We start from the raw sequence: 21,078 nt of genomic DNA on the forward strand, positions 1-21,078 counted from the left end.
AGCCCTCCTATCCTGAAGCTGTCTAGGGACTCCATTCTGAGTCACCTCATTAGCCGAGACTCAGGTGTGTTCCAAAGGGGCTCTTTGGGAATAACAAAAGACACTTCTATCACTCAGAAAATGCCAAGGTTTTTAGGACCTCTTTGCCAGAACTGGGGATAAAGATAAAATACACTTTTTATTACACCGCAGGTAACAAAAAGAATTAAGCTAAATTTGAGCATTACCTGTTCTTGTACATCCTCAAAGTCCGAGTTAAGCAGCTCTATAAAAATGGGGACAGCCCCTGCTTCAATGACAATTTTGGTCTGCTGAGAGGTTCCAGAGGCAATGTTCGTTAGAGCCCAGGCAGCTTCAAACTGAAAGTACAATTAAAGCCATAATTGAGAGGTCATTCCATACAGGGCAGCCATACCTACCAGGTGGCTCGGAGCAGTGAGCCTCCTGCCCCTGACTGGGAAAACAAACAAACAAACACAAACAAAACATAAGCCTTTTCCTTTCCCCCCTTTAAATGACAGGAAGTGGTACTGGCAGTGACGTAACACAATGGGAAGACGAAGCTGGGCTCCCGTGGTCTCAGGTCTAGTCCTGCACTACCACAGCACCCACAAGTCCTTGGGCGAGTCACTTTTTTGTCTCCTGAACTTCACTTTCTTCATTTCTGAAACCAGGGTAAGACTGAGATGGGTCTCTCAAAGTTCCTTTCAGCTAACTTTCTATTAAGTTCCAATAGATTGACTCATTACCCATTTCCAAGAAGAGAAACCCAGAAAAGCTAAATGGTTCACCTCAGGATTAGAAGTGGACTAGAACCTCTAATTTAAAATTTGTATTTATAATTTATAATATAACCTCTGAATAATCACTCTGTCATATTCTGGTATCTTTCCTTGGAGACTTTTAGGGAAGAGACTGTGGCTCTCCTATTTGAGGCCAGGACCTCTGAGGTAATGGCATCTCTTAAATGTTTCCTCATATCTTGTCTATATCCTAAGGTATGTGTCTGTAGAAACATCCTACTGCAGTTTCTTGGCAAAGGGGCTTTTATCTGGTACCTCTCCACCCTAGGCCTCACCTGTAATGTACAATTCTCATTCCTCTTCAGAAATTCCACAAACCGATCCACCACTCCCGGAGTGTTAATAACTTCATCTATTGGAGGACTAGGCTCTGGAAGAGGGACAAAGGAAGGAGAGGAAAAAATCAGGTAAGGCTTTGGCCTTCACTGGGATCAGTCCACCATCCTTCCTAGACACTCCTGACCATCCTTATAAACATTCTCAAACTCCCTTTTGGTGAGATAGTTTTAACAATAGCTAGTCATTTTCTAACTGTATAAAATAGCTGGGGTGGCAATACTAATTTAAGAATGCTCACCTATGGCTTCCTAAACCTAAGCAAGTAAGTAACGTTACTGATCTAAGCAAGTAAGGAATTGAGAGAAGACCAAGGGAGGAGCAACCCAAATCTAAACACTTTGCTTCTAAGACCAGCATTTTTTGCTGGGAGGAAGAAAAGTCAAGGAGTATTCTTCCTACCACATATTAAATTTTTAATGAGCATGAAGTATATGCTGGAATAGGTACCAAGGACACAGTAGTGAACAAAACCAAAAGTCTCTGCCCTCATAGAGCTTACATCCTAGTGAGAAGGGACATGCTATTATGTTAGAAAGTAATAAGTATAATGGGGAAAAAATAGGTATAGTTGGGTAAGGAGATTAAAAATGTAAAAGGTAGGATCTGATCATAGAAATGAAGGCGCTGTCACATAGATATCTGCAAGGAAAGGATATCAGGCAGAGGCAACAGCCAGTGCAAAGGTAAGAATGTGCCTGGCTTGTTGATCAGGTCAGTGAGAAGAAATAAGAAGCCGAATCATGTAGGGCCTCTCTGGGGAGGACTAGGCTTTGTACCTTTGGAGAGCAGTTTCCGGAATTTCTGTGTGGTTGCTAACTGCAGGTCAGAATCATCAGAAAAGAGCATCTCCACCATCTCTCTTGTGATCACGCTCTCCTACAACATAAAACGGGTTCAAGACTTTGCAAACCAACACTAGAGCCAGATATGAGCACATAATTCTGCTTGGCATCCTGCTTTCTAAAGACTCGAGGGCAAGAGGCAGGCGTAACTGCAGGTGCAGGTGTTTAATCCATAGCTGCTTCAAGTTGGGACATCTGGAAGTGACTGAGGAAATTGATGGCTTCCCTTAAATGTTTTCTCTGGTGTTTCCATCGGAGATGAATCCTTGTTGACTCCTTAAGTGACCAGCTATAAACAGGCCCATGGAATAAAGAGCTTATATAGCATGATAGTCAGTGAAGTTACTAGATGACGTGAACTGCCCAATTCCTGTTCTGTGGAAGCAAGTACTTTTCAGGCCTGCCTGAAGCACATGCAAGGGTCTTACCCCAGTGGTAGAGCTCACATAGGAGTCCATAAGGAGACTATCAAACATGGCGGCTTCTTCATTAATCAACTCCACATTTCTCCGTTTAAAAAGCTGAAAGTAAGGAGAAGAAATGGTGGTAAGACTACTCACCGAAACAAAACAAAGAATGACCAAATGTTAAATTATGGTATAACTGTCAAAGAAATGCTAGTGTATGGGAAGATGCCAAACTTAATATACTGATATGGGAAGACATTAAAGGGCTTTACTTTCTATGTTATATCTAATTGTTCACATTTTTGGAGAACATCTTTATAAGCAAAAAAAATCTTTTAAAATTCGTGTCCTTTGGATAAAAGGTGATGCATATAAAAGGGTTTGAGAGAAGGGAATAATGGTAAAGCAAGAAGGTGGGCAAAAGTAGGTTAGCATCTAGACCTGGGCAAGGCACCAATCTGGTAGTGGTGTGTGGTGTGTGGTATGTGGCAGAGCACAGATGATGAGGCATTAATAGTCTCAGTTCTAGGGAGACTTACTCAAGAATGGACTCAAGAAATAGGAGTAAGGCAGCCCAGAAAGGCTGACAAACTTCTTCAAGGATCAGGCTTAGGGCTGGGCCTCCAAGGCCAGATCTAATACTAACTATTGCGTAATACTAACAGAAGGCAACAAGAGGCTAGCACTAGAATGATGTACTGAAGACATAACTGATGTCCAAGTTGTTCTACATTATGGAAAAGGAATAAGGAACAGTTCCTTCTCAAGGTTTCCAACATTTCTTTATAACAAAGGAAATTGGATGAGTGACCCACAAAGCTAAGCTACTTGCCCAAGGAGAAAGTGAGAGCACAAGGTGGAGGCCAACCATGGTGGCTGGACCACTTCCCCGAAGGGCATGTTTGAGAACACTTGGGGTAACCCACTTGTTGTTCCCGTTTCTGCTTCCGGAGCTGAATGCCCTCTTCCTCTCTTCTTCGCCTCATTTCTTCAGGGTTTAGGGCATTGTTCTTATAGCTCTTCATTCGATAATTGTCTTTCCCTGGGCTCGCCATGGTCTCTAGAAGAAGGGAAGATACAAACACATTGGCAAAGGCTCCTAGGAGTACAGCATTTCCTTCTCACAGGCTTCTGTCCCTACCCAGCCTCCCCCACAGAGGGGGACCCACAGCTTCCCAAGGAGGCCCAATAGTCTCAATAACTGCACCTGACATTTCCAGCACCACCACCCCAACACAGAGTCTCCTTTAATCATAATAAGTTTATTAAATAAGCACTATTACAGCAATTGATAAAAGCGCAGTAGTTAAAAGGTGTGGGCCCTACAGGCAGGTTGTGTGGGTTCAAATTTTGGATCTTCTACTTAGCTGTGCACCTTCAACAAGCTGCTTTAACCTCTATGCCTCAGTATATCATCTTTAAAACAGGGACATAATAGTTCCTACCTCAGAGTTTTTAGAAGGATTAAACAGCTTAATACATACAAAGTACTACTTAGAGCAATGCCATGCATATAGTAAAAGCTATGATCACCTCCATGACAAGAGAGAAAACAGTTAAAATGATTTACCCAGTAAATTCAAATACATATAACCCAGCCAGGTGAAATACATTATAGTACAGTAAACCTAATTCAGTGGAATACCATGAATCTTTTTTAATAACCTGCATGCCCACCATTTATTTTAATTAAAGAAATTAAAATTTTTATTATATAATATTTGATACATAAAGGTGAAACATAATGTTAAGTTACCAAACAAAATAATACAATGAGCATGTCAACTCACCACCAAATCTAAGAACTGATTTTACTATGCCTGAATCTAGCAGTAGGCTTTTCCCCATTTTCTCTCATAGGCTGCCTTTTCATTTTGTTGACTATTTCTTTTGTTGGGCAGAAGTTTTTAAGTTCTCTAGTTCAAGCTTTCTAGTTTGATGTGGTCCCACTTGCTCATTTTTGCTTTTGATGCTTGTGCTTTTGGTGTCATATCTGAAAAAAATCATCGTCAAGACCAAGATCTTTTTTCCTGTGTTTTCTTCTAGGAGATTTAACAGTTTTGGGTCTTACAATTAAGTGTTTAATCTATTCTGAGTTGGCAAATAACATCTTAATCTTTACTTCCCAGATCCTCTGAAATAGTCTGCAGATCACACTTTGAGAACTGCTGCTCTAACGAATGAACCGCTGGGGTGTAGGCAGGTATATGTTAATCAGCAGCTAGTACCACGTTGCCTTCCGATGTGATGCCAATTTACATTAGCTCAGCAATACATAATGAGTTCCCATTGATATATATCGTATTACTCAGAACTGTCACTTCTGCCAATCTACTGAGCATAAGGTATTTCACTGGGATAATGATTTGCATATCTCAGATTACTACTAATAGGGTTAGATTTTATGTTGGTTAGCCATGTTTTTCCCTTTCTGTGAAAAATGTCTGTTTATGGTATTGTGAGTATTTTTCTATTGAATTATTTGTCCTTTTCTTATTGATTTATAGTTTGTTAGATAGTCTAGTTATTAACCATTTGTTGGGTATTTGTATTACAAATATCTTCTAGGAGATTGTATCTTTTCATTTTTTTCAAATTTTCACTTTATGGATTCTTTAACAAGTTCTTAATTACAATGTAGTTAAATTTTTCTTTAATATTCAGTTTTTTTCTGTGTGTCTTGTTTAATAAAACTTTTCATGGTTCCAAGGTCACAAAGATACCCTTTCACATCTTCTGAAAATTTTAAAGCTTGCCCTTTTACATGCCAGTGTTTCATTTACCTGAAATTCAATTATTTGTGTATATGAGATAGGGATTCAAATTCATTTTTTTCCATGTGGATAACCAACTGTCCCAGCATGATTTACTGAACAGCCTTTCCTTTCCCACTAAGTCACTCCTGTCACCAAGCAAATATCTCTCTATGACTAAGCCTAGTTTTACACTCTCTTCCACTGGTCAATTTCTTTCCTGCTCCAATATCACACTATCTTGATTAATAGAATTTTAACAAATCTCTTCATCTGGTAGAGCTGGTCCTCATGCCATAATCCTGAAAAGTGGGTTGGCTCTTTTTGACTTTTAGTATTACTTAGAATTTTTGTATCCTTGTCCGTAAGTGATATAGGAAAATAAATAGGACCTTCTCATATTATCCTTCTTTGGTGGTGTTATCAAAAGTGTCCCTTTTTTCCTGTTTTCTGGAAGTATGTGTAAGAGTAAAATAACTTATTTATTAAAAATTTGGTAGAACTCATCTGAAAAGCCATTTAGACCTGGCGTTCTATTTGTAGGAATACTCTTTAGTGCTAATTCAATATATTTAATGATTATAAGGCTGGTAAGACATTCTAGTGAGTCAGTTTCAGCAAGTTATATTATTCTAGTAATTTGTCTTTTTGAGTATGTTAGCTAGCATAAAGTTTTTTTAATCTCTTTAGTCACCTGTAGTTATATTCTTTTTTTCATTCCTAATATTATTTGTGTCCTCTTTTGTTCTTGAGAAATCTCATCAGAGGCTTGACTATTTTTAGTCTTTTGAAAGATCCAAGTTTTGCCTTTGTTGATTCTCTCTACTGGATGATTTCTCTTTTCTACTTTTCTTTCTAACCTCTGTACCTAAGTCATTAATGATCAGACTTTGTATTAACCTTCTAAGACTTGTAAATCACTTTCAAATTAATACCACTGAGCAGGGAGAGCGTTACATTGCAGTCTTACTAGTTGAGGATACAGAATGGAGAGTTCAAGGAGACTGAGACAGCTGGAAATTGTGAGGCAGAGTTCCAAAGAAGATTGAGTTATAGAAGCTGTAAACTGCACAGTTCCCAGAGCTCACAAAGGGATAGAAGGCATCTGACGAACCAGAATGTAGTTACCTCACTGATCACTCAGGGCATTTAGTGAAAACCCTAAAAAGGTGATGCACTAGTAGAGGGATTAAACTATCCCTAGAAAAGACTACTGAAAGCTTAAAAACATGAGACTTAAATTGATCAACTGAGCAGCATGTAACAACTGCCTACAAAGCTCTGAATAGAAAGAAGGAAGGAAGGAAGGAAGGAAGGAAGGAAGGAAGGAAGGAAGGAAGGAAGGAAGGAAGGAAAGAAAGAAAGAAAGAAAGAAAGAAAGAAAGAAAGAAAGAAAGAAAGAAAGAAAGAAAGAAAGAAAGAAAAAAGAAAACAAACAAACCAAACAGGGGTGGGTGGGTATAGCTCAGTGGTAGAGTGTGTGCTTAGCATGCATGAGGTCCTGAGTTCAATCCCCAGTACCTCCATTAAAATAAATAAACAAACCCAATTACCTACCCCCAACAAAAATTATTTTAAAAATAACCAAAAAAGTGTGGTACTGGCATAAAGATAAACATATAGATCAACGGAATAGAACTGATATGTAATAACCTATAATGAAAAAGAATATGAAAAAGAATGTATATATATATATATATATATATATATACACACACATATGACTGAATCACTATGCTGTACACCAGAAACTAACACAACATTGTAAATCAACTACACTTCAACAACAACAACAATAAAAGAATTGAGAGTCCAGAAATAAACTCACACATCTATGCCCAGCCAACTGATTTTTGACATGGGTGTCAAGTCCATTAAATGGATTAAGAATAGTCTCTTCAATAACAACTAAACTTTCAGATCCAAAAGAATGAAGCTGGACCCCAGCTTACACCACGTACAAAACTTAACTCAAAATGTATCAACAATCTAACTATATAAGCTAACACCATAAAACTCTTAGAACATAGGGTTAAATTTTGATGATTGTGGATTTCACGATGGATTTTTAGCTAGGAAGTCAAAAGCATAAGCAAAAAAAGAAACAAGAAAGTGAAAACATAACTTATAGAATGGGAGAAGTGATTTCCAAATCATCTATCTGATGAGTTTAATATCTAGAATATATAAAGAATTTCTACAACTCAACAACAACAAAAACTTAATTTGAAAATAGGCAAGGGACTTGAATACACCTTTCTCCAAGAAGATACACAAATGGCCAATATGCACATGAAAAGATGCCCCCCAGACATAATTAGTCTGAAGGGAAATGCAAATCAAAACCACAATGAAATACCACTTTGGTGCCTACTAGAATGGCCATAATAAAAATAAAAGAAAATAACAAGCGTTGGGAATGTGTAGAAATTGGAGTCTGCTGCAATGCTGATGGTACAGCTTTTGTGGAAAACAGCATGGTGGGTACTCAAAAAATTAAACATAGAACTATGACCTAACAATTCTACTCTCTGGTATATATCAAAAAGAATTGAAAATAGGGGTCAAGCAGATATTATACGTTCATGTTCAATGCAGTACTATTCACAATAGCCAAAAGGTGAAAACAACCCAAGTGTCCATCAATAGATAAATGGATAAACAAAATGTAGCACATACAGACGATGGAATATTATTCAACCATAAAAAGGAATGGAGTTCTGACACATGCTACAACATGGATGGATCCTGAAGATAGTATGCTAAGTGAAATAAGCCAGAACCAAAAGGGTAAATATTACATGACTTCATCTACATGAGGTACCTAGAGTAGTCAAATTTGTAGAGACAGAAAGTAGATGAGAGATTATTAGGTGCTGGGGGGAGGGGAAATGAGAAATTACTGAGCTCTGTGAGGCACCTAGGATCTGCTTCCATTGCTTCTACCGTAAGGTCGCTCATCAGACCCCAGCAGCCAAAATGGTGAAGCAGGTCACAAGCAAGTATGCTTTTCAGGAAGCCTTGAACAGTGCAGGAGATAAACTTGTAGTAGCTGACTTCTCAGCCTCATGGTTTGGGTCTTGTAAAATGATCAAGCTTTTCTTTCATTCCCTCTCTGAAAAGTATTCCAATGTGTTCCTTGAAGTAGACGTGGATGACTCTCAGGATGTTGCTTCAGAGTGTGAAGTCAAATGCATTTAAAACCTTTCAGTTTTTTAAAAAGGGCCAAAAGGTGGGTGAATTCTCTGGAGCTAATAAGGAAAAACTTGAAGCCACTATTAATGAATTAATTTAATCATGTTTCTGAAGACATGATCAGCCATTGGCTATTTAAAACCTGTAATTTTTTTATTTACAAAAAGGAAAGATCAAGTATGAAAACTATGGGGGGAGGTATAGCTCAAGTGGTAGAGCACATGCTTAGCATGCATGAGGTTATTGGTTCAATCCCCAGTATCTCCTCTAAGAATAAATAAATACTAAATAAACCTAATTACTCCCCCCACCAAAAATAAATAAATAAATATATATTTTACGTATGAAAACTATATACCTGACTGCCATCTGATAAATGACAATAAAATATTAACTCTACTCTTTTTTAAAAAAAAGGAAAAGAAAATGAGAAATTATTGCTTAAAGGGAACAGAGTTTCTATTTAGGGTGATGAAAAGTCTGGAAATGGATAGTGGTTGATGATTGAACAACACTGTAGATGCAATTAATGCCACTTAATAATGGTTAAAATGGTGAATTAGGTTATATTTTGCCACAAAAATTTTTTTAAATTGCAGCATATCTCCTCCAATTAAATCTAACAAAGAATTCCCATTTTAAACATTTTTAAAAAAGATTCTGTATGTCTATTTGCATTCATTCATCACAGGGTCAATTATATTAACTGTATTTTCTTATTTTTTGTGTTCCTGATGTTCTGGCATTTGGGGGCCTTACAGACCCAAGGAGAGACTGTCACTCCCATGGCTAGCTAATTCCTAAAGACAACAGACCTGCCTAAGAGCATGCCTTTGCAAACTAACCAATCCAGAGCCACATCTCCTTTATCTTGCCTGTATACCCAGGAAGCAGTATTCTGCTTCATTCCATAGCCCCAAAAGTAGTAGGCAACTAGAGGCTACTCCCATAGCTCAAAGAACCCATAAGTATTCAAATTAGGCAATTCTAAACTATTTACTCTGCCCTAATGGCTCTGGCATAAACCTTCTGCTTGCTTCTGATCATTTTGCCTTCTGACTGCCTGGTGTTTCCCTCTGTGACCCTGTGTGGCACGTGGACCTCTCCCCAACCTGTGAGTATAATAAACTTCTTCCCTCCAAGCCTCATTCTTGTTTCCTCCTGTGGCCGCAGTGACTTTATCATACCTTACCCATATTTACATTTTTAAAACAATTTCAATATTTAAAAAACTGATAAAAGTGAAGTTGATTATGTTGAAGTACTAGTAGAGGAAACCTTACCAACCTGGTTCTCCCCATATAAGCATATCCCATCCTCTAAATTTCTAATCTGATACAGTTACTAAAAGTATTGCAAAAGGGATGAAAAATAAGTTTTATAGGCACACAGAAAGGGACAAATAACTCTAATACTACCCCTTTTCTGGAGTGGTTTGGCGTGATTATGATGAGAGTTTAAAAAATTAATCTCCTAGAGGTGGGGGGGAGGCAGCATGAAAGAAGGAAAAGAAAAGAAAACCTCCCAAAGATTAGGGCTGGTTCTTCAAGAAGGAGACCACCTTGAGGGTACAAATGGAACAAGAAAGTTCATAAATGTGAGAGGGGAAAAGAAGTCTATTAAGAGAATCTGAGTGAAAGAGAAATGAAAGTGGAAGTTGAGGAAGGAGCTGATTCTGGAGCTAGGAAATGAAACTTTAGAGAAGGTGCCTCTCTGTTCATTCTGGAAAGTAGCTAGGCAAAACCAACAGCACCAGGGTCTTAAAATGTGCAAGTCTCCACATCTACTTGGTGAAGCTCAAGTTGATTTATTATTTAAAAAAAAAAAGTTCTAGGGGACAGCAGTGGACTCCCTTTGAGGTACCCCTAGCCTGGAGACTAATATGCACAGGACAAATTCCTAAAGGCAACACTGTGGACTGCTGTCCCCCATTACCTTTACCTGACACATGGTTTTTCATGACTCTGAGCCTGGGCTCTTCCCAAGGGCTATCCTGTTCTTTGAGCAGAGCTGACAGTGAAGCTGGAAGGAGAACCAGGCTGTGCTGCTTTAGTCACCATGGTGACAAGAAACTATCACAAATATTTGCTTATGACTTCACTGGAGAAGCCAGGAAGGGGAGGTTAGATTGGAAGGAGGAACATCTGCAGAAGCACACCTGGAATCAGCAACCAAAGGAATGCTTGACTCTCATTCAGGGACTAGCAGGTAAGGGGGCTTTTTTCATCATGTACTCCCTACTTGCTGAGGCTGGATCAAGAAATCCATAACACAAACAAACCTTTTCTAGCATCTGACTGTCTTAGGAGACTTTGAGTTTTCTTGGTCAAGGAACTCTCTCAAAGTGAAGAGGTCCCTGAAGTTGTACCTCTCGTTTCTAGGAAATAAGTGCCTAATGTTGCCATGCATTTTCTAAGCTTTTAGAACCAAGGTACTAGCAATAATAATAAGAAATAAGTATGGGCCCTGTTAGGGCCTGAATTGCACCTCATCCTCCACGAATTCATATGTTAAAGTCTTAATTCCCAGTACCTCAAAATGTGACTTTATTTGGAGATAGTCTTTAAATTGATGATTATTTGAGTACGGCAACAGTAATCCAATATGAATAGCACCCTTATAAGAGGAGATCAGATACAGATGCACAGAGAGGGAAAACACCATGTGAACATGAAGACACCTATCTATAAACCAAGGAAAGAGGTCTCAGAAGAAGCCAACCCTGCTAATATCTTGATTCTGGACTTCTAGCCTCCAGCTCTATGAGTGAATAAATTTGCTGTTTAAGCCACTCAGTCTGTGATACTTTGTTATGCAGTCCTAGCAAATTATTATAGGCCCTAATTGATAGATGAAGAAACTGAGTCTCAGGTCACACACTAAGTGAGGAGCCAGATTATTGTAGTACTCCATTTAATCAATGGTATGTTTCAATTTTAAGATTTATAAAAATTTTCAATTATACACATTTTCTCAGAAAAAGGCATACTATCATACAGCTTATAGCCCGCTCTGCCGTGTGTGGGGTGGGAATGATATTAATACATTTTCAAGCTCACATCCTGGACAGATGCTGGCTCTAGGACTTCCCAAATCAAAGTCTTACGTACATGGTCTGTACTTAACACTGAAGCAGTCAGCCTTTTGAAATTATTTCTCTTATCCTAGTGCTAAACTGAGTCGGTGCTCCTCTTTGCAGAGGGAAGGTTTCTAATAAAATGTTATTGTACCTGCCCAGGCACACAGAATGAGCTAAACTTAATGCCTCTTCCTTCAAGAAGGAAAGAAACCTGATTTTTCCCAGGCTAAAATGGCTTTTTCCAGCAGGCCTCCCTTATTTCTCACTAGGAATTCTCTAGCAAATATGCATCACCGTAAGATTCCTGAGTTAAAACACTGGCCACGGGCCAGCTAATTAAAAAGGAAGAAGTAAGAATGTATCAGGACATAGAGCCCAGAGCCTTCACAGCTAGTAAAGTTTGATAATGTGCAAACTCTTTGTAGATATAATCTCTAATCTTCACAGCAATCCTGAGAATCCATTTTACAGATGAGAAAAACAAGACTCAGAGGTTAAGTGATAAGCCAGGAAGCTAATAAGTCAACCTCGACCTGCTTGGCCTCAAACTCCAGGTTTTTTTCATTTCCTGAAAAGGGAAGTAATTGATAACAAAATCCATCAGAATTCCAGTTTGGGGACTGTTCTGTCATCAATAAACAAATCTGCTCCCATTCCAGAATCTCAGTTAACACAAACTCAAATGCCTTAAAAGGTAAAGAGGTTAATGATTTTTAATGAAACAGTTACAATAGAACAGCAGGGATTGCACTCATACTCAATTTTTACAACATTGTGCCAACCAAACAAAACTGAACAAGGGCTAGGGTGAAATCAGCTGTTAAACAGCTCTTGATTTGAGGACAATTAAATAATTAAATAAGCTTCTCTTTTCAAAAAATGTTTTCATACACAGGATCTAACTGACCTCTATAACCACCAATGAGAAAGATCAGTCAATTAGGAGCATATCCACTTAATAGCTAAGGAACCAGGTTCAGATGTCATGACTTGCAGATCATTTAGCTATTAAACTGTGAAGCTGGGACTGGGATCCAGACCCTCTAATTCCAATCTCAGAGAACTAACTTCTGTCCTCTGAACAGACACATAATTCTTTTCAGTTTGGATCCTGACCTTAGATTAGGTTCTGTCCATCTTGATCTATTTACTCACAGTCATTTTAACTTAAGAATTATTGGCAATTAATTCTCTAATTAGTGCATATAAACAGGGAGCAATTGAAAACTATTACTAAAGATGTTTGCCTAAGAGATTCCCCTCTGCACCCATCACATCTGACTTTCAGGAACTCAACTTCATAATACAGGTTTTTCTTTTGCAGTGAGTTCTCTCCCTAGACCACAAATCTAACCAGCCACAAAACTCATCCAATCTTATCAGTCTCTCTTGATGGCTTCTCCTCCCTACACCTACAGTCATTTCTATCTTCACTCTCTACGTGATTTCATCCATTCTCATAAATCCTAAATTTACGTCCCCAGCCCAGCTCTTTCCCTTGAGCTCCAGATTCATATATCTGACTACTTATTGAAATTCATTTTAACATCCAAAACTAACTTAATTTCTACCCCCCACACCCACTTCAGCAACAGCATTTACAAGGTACTTAATCCAAATCCTAGGTTTAAAAAAAGCCATCCTTGATTCCTTCCCTTCTCTCACCTCTTTGGTCTAATCTACTGACAAATCCCGCCCCCATTTTATCTCCAAAATCTATCTTGAATGTATTTACATTATCTCTCTCACCCCATCCAAGTGACTATCACCTCTCTCCTGGCTACTAAAACACCTCCCACCCTCCCCAATCCATCCCCACACAATAAAACCAGAGCATACCACTGCTCCTACATAGAAGTAAAATCCTCTTCACAATTTTAAGGCGCTGCCTATACCTTCATCTCATTCACCATTTTACCCTCAGTCATCATATGCTGATGTTACAATGGCTCTCTCAGTATTTGGAAACTATCAAGCTGTTTCCAGATAGTCTTCACATTTCCTGTTTTCTTTCTGCCTTCATTGCTCTTCCCTAGCTCTCAGAATTGCTAGGTCCCTTCCTTGTCACCCTAACCCAACGTATGCTACTTTATTTTTGTCAGGACACCTGTTTTATTTCCTTCATTACACTATTTACAATCTATACCTGTTCTCCATAGGATGTGTAAGTTCTACAAAAACTTTTGTTGTAAGCTCCACAAACACAAAACACCCCCCAGCATCTATGATATAGATACACAAATATTTGTTGAATGAATCATTGTTCAACCATCGATTTAATACTTACTGAATACATACACTGTCCCAGACACAAGGCTTAGCTATAATAGTTGCTTAACAAGTGTTTGCCTGTAAGTGTAAGATAAGGGAAGACGTGTACAGCAAAGGAAACTTCCTTATGACTGGAATGGAGCAGAACTTCCAAAAGCAGATTTTTAGGAGGATTTCTTACTAGAAACCCAGAAACCACAGGTTTCCTCCAGAATTGATATGAAAACTGAATAAAGCACTCAGTAAAACTGTAGGACATAGTCGGCTCAGAAAAAGACATTTTAGACAGCTAAATCCAATGACCTTGTTAGTATTCATTCTAATTGAGTTTCTAATTTGTCACTGAGGATCACTTTTGCTTTCTTGAAACTCTACCCATGATTCTGGCAACACACTCTCCCAGTCCTCTTACCTTTCCAACCACTCCTTCTCAGGTTTCATACTGTGTTCCTTCTCCAATGCCAATCTCTCAATGTCAGTGTGTATCAAAATTCTACCTTTGGTCTTCTCAGCAGAAGCAGCCCCCTTCCCAAGTGATCTCCCTTAGCTTCAACCTCCACTTTTATACCAAGTACCAAATCTCTGTTTTCACAACCTCTGCCTGTTAAGTGTATTTCCAAATACCTACTGGCTGTCTCCACTTCACTGTCTCTCTCCATAAACCAGTTTCTTCTATCTTCTCTAGTTCAGAGTTAATGCAATTACCATTCATCTGCTTTTAGAATCAGCCACGAACCTTCTCTTTCCCACAGACAACAGACTGATAAATTGATTTTTACCTGTGCCAAAGATTCTCCCCTTAACCAAGCTCTCCCGGCTCCTCTGAGCCCTTTCTCAACTAGGCTTCAACCTTGGCCTATAAAGATTTGAACAAAACATGAACATGGTTTCTAACAGCTCAAGGTCACATCACTAGATGACTCTAGCCCCCCATAAAGTGCCTGCCTCAGGAAATCTCAAGGCTGCCAAACAAATTTACTGTTTGAGCCAATGCTTGAAAATAGGGTCGCTGTCTCCCGGGCTCTGTGGGAGGATAGGAGACTGCCTTCAACAAGCACCAGTAGCAAACCCAGGTGGGTTTCACACGGACCAACCCCCTTCCTCACATTCTGTAATTTTTCATTTCCCTGACTTTACTAATCTCCCCCTTACAACTTCCCCCATTCCCTCGTCCTTTCTTTAAAGCACCCAGTTACCTTTGTACAAATCAAAGTTGAAATCAGTTCATACTTTGCTCTATTGCAATAGCATATTACTGGTTAAAATCTGTCCTTAGACCACTTTGTCTCCGGCTTTGTTTATCTTTGACACCTGTTACTGTAAATTGGTTCCTGCTGACAACCTCCAATGACCCTGTTTTAGTTCACAACTTATCACCTCTCATTCTAGACCATTAAATCTTTCAGAGCAAGAATCTACAGCACAGTGCACAACATATACATACTCTCAAAGGTTCTTTCCAACATCTTAAACTCCAGTTTTCCAAAGGATCTGAAGTGGTTTACAATAAATTCAACAAAAAATACAAAACCCAAAAATCTGGAATAGGAATATACAAATTTGTACAGAAAATGGGGAAAGATGAATGCAGATAAGCAGGACCCACAGAATCACTTAATTATTAAAACTGAGTTGCATTTTGACATGTCAGCTACCTGTCAGCCAAATAAAGCAATATGAATGAGGACTTACATAATTCTCATTATCCATGATGGTGTCCTTTGAAGCACAAAAGCCTTAAATTCTGACTAAGTCCAATTTATTCTTTTTGGGTTGGGAGGTTGCTTACACTTTTGGTGTCACATCTAAAAACCCTGCCTAATCCAAGGTCATGAAGATTTACCTCCTATGTTTTCTTTAAAAAGTTTAATAGTTTTAGCTGTTTACATTTAAGTCTTTGATCCAGAGTTAATTTTTATATACGGTGTAAGGCAAGAGGTTAGCTTCATTCTTTTGAATATGCATACCTATTCTTTTTAGGCATTATATATAGCAGTAGCATATTAGAATAATCAAAATAAACCAGTGATTTACACAAGTTTATTTGGAGGGGAGGGGGAGTAATTAGATTTATTTACTTTTTTAAATGGAGGTACTGGGTATTGAACCCAGGACCTCGTGCATGCTAAGCATGTGCTCTACCACTTGAGCTATGCCCTCTCCCCACACAAGTCCTTTTTCTTTTCCCCCCTTTTTTTTAACCCTTATGTCAAGGGCTGACTATCAATAGATCTCGAGGCAGCTGCTCTGCTACTTACGAAACCCTGACCCAGAATACACAAGTCCTTTCTTAACGAATTTAGCATGAATTGAGATGCCTTCAAAGTTTTTTAAATAATTGAACCAATCTATTAAACTAACAAACTATTTTGGTATATAAGTTCCTTTCCTGTGTCAAGTTACTTATTTCTATATCCTGCTAGGAGACCTCCGTCAAGCACTGAGGCAGGCAAGGATCCTGATGCTCCTACCAAGAAAATCATACATCTGTGTCCTCACTGCTAGATGTGAAGCAGTCTTCTCAAATTCAGTTCAGAACTCTTTCCAAAGTCTCTGCGCATGGTGAAAAGTTTTTATCTACTAAATCCAGACTGAAAGCCAAGATTTCCCTTTTGAAACTGCCAAAGTCAATCTCTAACCTCTAGAGAGGGATGTTCCCAGGGAAAATTCAAATTTCATTGGTAATGACTTAGTAACAATTTTGCTTAGTTTTTAGTCTAAACTTATACAGCATCCCCATTTCAGAAGTGAGGAAACTGAGGCATAACTTGCAAAGGACCCAGCTAATAAATGGAAGACTCTAATCCAGATCTTTCTGACTAAAGCCAACGCTCTCTCCATTACATATACTTTACTTAACAACATACTAGCTACAGTGGACTCCTTTGTTATTTCTTAGAAGTATCAGTGTTCCCTCTTGGATTCTACCATCCTATCCATTGCCTGACTCAATCCCTCAAATGAGATGTGGTCCAGTTCTTGCCAGGAACAGGGAATACAAATATCAGATGATACCAACACAGATATGAAAGAAAGTAGAAAATTGTAGGGACTGGCAGGTAGCTAGGTAGTCGTTTGATGGCTATTTGTCACTTCAAAGGAGAAACAAAAACAACTGTGAGTTAACTCTATCTGTTCTTGTTTTTAAAGCCCCCCCTCATCGTGTGTGTGTGTGTTTGTGTGTGCACGCGCGTGCAGGAGGGAGGGAGTAACTGGTAGTGGTGGCAGCTGCGTTAATAATACAAAGTTGAGGGAAACAGGATGAGCTGAGGTGAATGCTATTTCAGTCTGGTGTAGGGTTTGAAAATCTTTTTTTTAAATCTTTTTAAAATGTTCAACATTATGTGAATGGGCAGAGTATCTCCAAGGGTTTATATTAAAAAGAAATACCTAGGCTACAGGAAGGCAGCTGTGCTGGATGAACCATTAACAGGCATGTTGGGAACAGCGTGGTATTGGTGAAAGGATCTACAAAGTCAGACTATCTGACTTCTGGTCTTGCTCCTTAACAAGTGTACAACCTTGGATGTCACTTACCTGCATCTCAATTTTCCTACCCTTACCCTATCTACCTCAGAGTTATACTGAAGATCAAATTAGAATACACATGAAAGTACTTTGTAAATAGTGAAATGTTGTGCTGGTAAGGTAGGACTAGGTTTGGTAATAGCTTTTCACACTTCTCTCAGAGCTTCATGACCAGGAAATACTGTAAACAAGAAAACAGTATGAAACAGGTCTGACAGCGTGAGGCTCTCTCAGGGTGTTATTTGCAAGCGTGTCAGAACTGCCAATCACCAAGACAATGGGAGAGACTCCTCTATGGACAACTGGGTTAGTCCACAATGGGGCCACAATAAGGCTGCTCATATTCTGGCAGATCCTCACAGGGCTCTCAAATATTCTATCCAACATTTTAAACTTCAGTTTTCCAAAGGATCTGAAGTGGTGATCACTGGGCTGGAGAGTGATCACTCTGGGAAAAAAAGTTAAAATCTTATAAACTAGGTTTAGCTAATAGATCACTTGGGGAAAACTATCTCCTGAACACACAACTTTATATTCAAAGCTCAGGGCCTAAGTGAAGTATGGTACACTGAGGTTCTGGATCAACCAGATAAAGTTGACAGTCCCAGTTTTCTAATCCTAATTCTCTCCGAGGATTTACTAGTCCTTTTGGCCTGTCTATATATAAATGCAATGCTCAGATCTAGGAATGGGGAATGGAGGGTGGTGAGAGACAGGAGAGAACCAGCATAGCTACAGTCCAATTTCTCCAGAAGAAAATTTCCAAATATCCCTTTTAGACTGCAGAATCTGGAGGCTCTTGCTTTCCAAGGGACATCCCACTGCCACAACCACTAGGTACTACAAGGAGTTAAAATGATTTAAAGTAGGGAAACCAAAGAACTCAACTTCCATTTAAGCCAAAGCCAAAGCCAAAGCACTCATTGAGTATCTCCCAAACACTCACACTGTTCAAGGAATCAAGATGAAAAAGGAAAATCCAAATGGTTATCTCCAAATTGACGCAAATAGACAAATGATTTATTATGCATTTAATAAAATGTGTGTGCCAGGCACTTTGCAAAAGTTTCTGCCTTCAGGAAGCTTTACAACCTAGTTTAGACTCACAGCATGAAAAAAAAGATAATCTAAGTGTGCAATGACATCAGAGGGTCAAAGTGAGAACTATTTTTACTGTGTGGTGATCTCTGAAATGGTCTTTGAAGGCTAGATTGTTAATATTTTTGAAGGTAATGGGGTGAGGAGGGAGAGCAGGTCGCCAGGAGCAAAGATCAGAGATCAGAAACCCCAAGGTTGGTTTGAGGAATAAGACCAGTTTGGTTAGGGACGTATAAATACAAAGTTCCACAAGCAAAACGCCTCTGAGATCTAACAATGAACTTCTGGCTCCTACTCTGCAGCACTATGTCCCTCCATCCCCAGTCTTTCGACAAGGAGGGTTCTGCACTGTCTGTAGGCTGAATTACACAAATCCCTCTGATTAGCTCTTCTTCATTTAACTTTTGGTAATACAAAGAAAGGACTTTTCCAACAGCCCTTCTTAAAAATTAAAAGCAGGATTTCTCTAACCTATATATTAATCCAAAAAGAAGAAGCTAGAATTGTGAGGCAATCTTCTGAGGCCCTATGTACGAAGAGCCCAGGACAATATGGAGAAGCACCAGATTGAGAGGCCATACAAAGGGAATACTTTCTGTCCCCATGAGACATGCTATGAACAGACACTCAACGTTGCGCCTCAAATTCTGTCAACTCCTTCCAATATAATGTAGGGGGAAAGAGCACCGATTTGGAAGTCAGGTGAGCTGGGTCCCAACTTCATAACCATGGGCAAACCACCCACTATTTTGAATCTCTGCTTCCATTATCTATAAAATGAGAATAATAAACTTTACAGCCCAGTATGACTGATAAGGTAATGTGAAAGTGTCTAGGGCCTAAATGCTGACAACCAATGGTATTTCCTTTTCTTCTCAGCTCCTACTCTGAAAGGTCTCAATTCCCTATAATGCCTTAGTATGTCATTTTTCTTGTTGGGTTTTCTTGAGTATTACATGAGCAACACTGACACCGACTTCATGAAAGGCAGACAAAAAGTATGCAAGAACTGTACTACAGAGCTATGGCAAATAGATGGCCTTTCAAGAGGAAGACTGAGAGACTCTCTGAACTGACGGCTGACTCTTGAAAGTCATGTGACAAGACGTGGACTGTGCTTGCCTGTCATGCCCTGTGGATGTTATTTATGTTTGATCCTCAGTGTTTTTTGTGTGTGACACAGGCTTTAGTAATTAAACTAAAAGTTTACATTTTATTATTTAATTCTATAAATTAAAATGTCCTGATTAATTATGCCAAGTGCTAAAAAGAAAAATGCTAATAATATCTGAATGACTACCTAGCAGCTAGTTATATTCTCATATCAAACAAAAGTTAAAACGTTTACTAAAAACAGAAACAAAACAAAAAACCAAAAGTTTACTAAAAATAATTTTAAGAAATTTTTTTCTACTGTTTTGCTTTTTCTGGAAAATGAAGAGCTTTAAAGGATTTCTAAAATTTCAATTACATTGTTTATGTATTTATAAATGCTAATTTACATATGCAATGATACCTTACAATTTATGTAAGTAAACTACATTGAAGATACTCAGCAAATACAGCTATAAACTTAGTTAAATATAAATAGGTTTTTAATTTAATTTTTAACTTAAAAATCTTGTTTAGTCATTCTTAACCTTGCACTGAATAAAAAGCAAGCTTTATGCTTACTTTTTATGTATAAAGCACAGTTACAGTACATAAAAAGATATAGAGTATTTCTGTGTATTAAAATTCCACGGGAAAGATGAATTAGGGGAAAAAAATGTCTAAAAAAGCTTCTTAAAGGTGATAATGAACTGAAATGCTGAGGAAATACTGATATAAGGGATTAGGAATCTGTACCAATATATTCTCAGCTTTTCAAGCCAGAAACTTGGGTCACCTTTGACAATTTCTTTTCCCTTATCCCCATATCCAATCACTAAGAATGATGGGCTTTATTTCCTAATTATTTCTAGACTCTGTCTCTTGTCTTTTATTCTCCATTCCTACTGCCAATGCCCTAATTCAGATCTTCATAATCTCTTACCTAGACTTTATAAGAGCCTATTAACCTGTTCCTTTTCTCTTAATGCCAAATTTCTCCAAACGGTTTGCCACTCCTCTCATTTCTTAGTCCACTCCAATTTGCTTCCATGCCATCAAAACTGTTTTTGGTGAAGACACTGATCAAGTGCATGATGCTAAACTCAGTAGACTTTCTCAGTCCTTATTTTGCTGGCCCTCTTGGCAGCACTCAATCTTGACAGCCATTTCCTTCTTCTTGAAACTCTTTTCCACTGGTTTATTAGACATCAGTCACTCCTTGTTTTCTTCAGATTATGGCTACTGATACCCTTCTTCCTGCACATTAAAGCTGATGTACCTTGGGTTTCTCTTTTCAGCCTATCTCTCATGATACTTACTTTTCATAGGTCCTACCAGTGATTCCCACGGTTTTAGTTACCATATAAATAGATAATAATCCTCTATCTCCATCCCCAGACCCTACTCTTGAGCTCCAGACTTCTATATCCATTTGTTTTCTGGATACCTTTTCTTGGAGTTAAAAAGGGATACCTTAAAATATCCAAATTTAAACTCAACTCATTTAATGGCATCACTATCCACTCTGCTGCTCAAGGCAAGAGCCCTAGGTGTCATGCTTAATTCCACTCTCCCCACGCCTGCTTCAGCCTCCAGGTGAAATTAATAACCAAGCCCTGCCAATTCAAATATCTAACTCTCTTATTCTCTATTACCACCTCAATCACCATC

General features: G+C 38.6%; 1 protein-coding gene and 1 pseudogene across 2 annotated transcripts in view; one reads left to right on the forward strand and one right to left on the reverse strand.

The window, feature by feature from the left end:
* KPNA6 (karyopherin subunit alpha 6) overlaps window positions 1-21,078 on the reverse strand; it is a 39,673-nt gene that overhangs the window by 11,891 nt on the left and 6,704 nt on the right. For both annotated transcript variants that reach the window (XM_010976086.3, XM_031464617.2), the window contains exons 2-6: window positions 3,318-3,451; window positions 2,413-2,505; window positions 1,919-2,018; window positions 1,079-1,173; window positions 228-359 (exon numbers count right to left, since the gene is read on the reverse strand). In XM_010976086.3, coding sequence (XP_010974388.1) covers window positions 228-359; window positions 1,079-1,173; window positions 1,919-2,018; window positions 2,413-2,505; window positions 3,318-3,451 — 554 coding nt within the window. The remainder of the gene's footprint in view (window positions 1-227; window positions 360-1,078; window positions 1,174-1,918; window positions 2,019-2,412; window positions 2,506-3,317; window positions 3,452-21,078) is intronic.
* Window positions 8,124-8,474, forward strand: LOC105085802 (thioredoxin-like; annotated as a pseudogene).

The sequence above is a fragment of the Camelus dromedarius genome, chromosome 14 (genome assembly GCF_036321535.1).
Source record: "Camelus dromedarius isolate mCamDro1 chromosome 14, mCamDro1.pat, whole genome shotgun sequence".
Lineage (NCBI taxonomy): Eukaryota > Metazoa > Chordata > Mammalia > Artiodactyla > Camelidae > Camelus > Camelus dromedarius.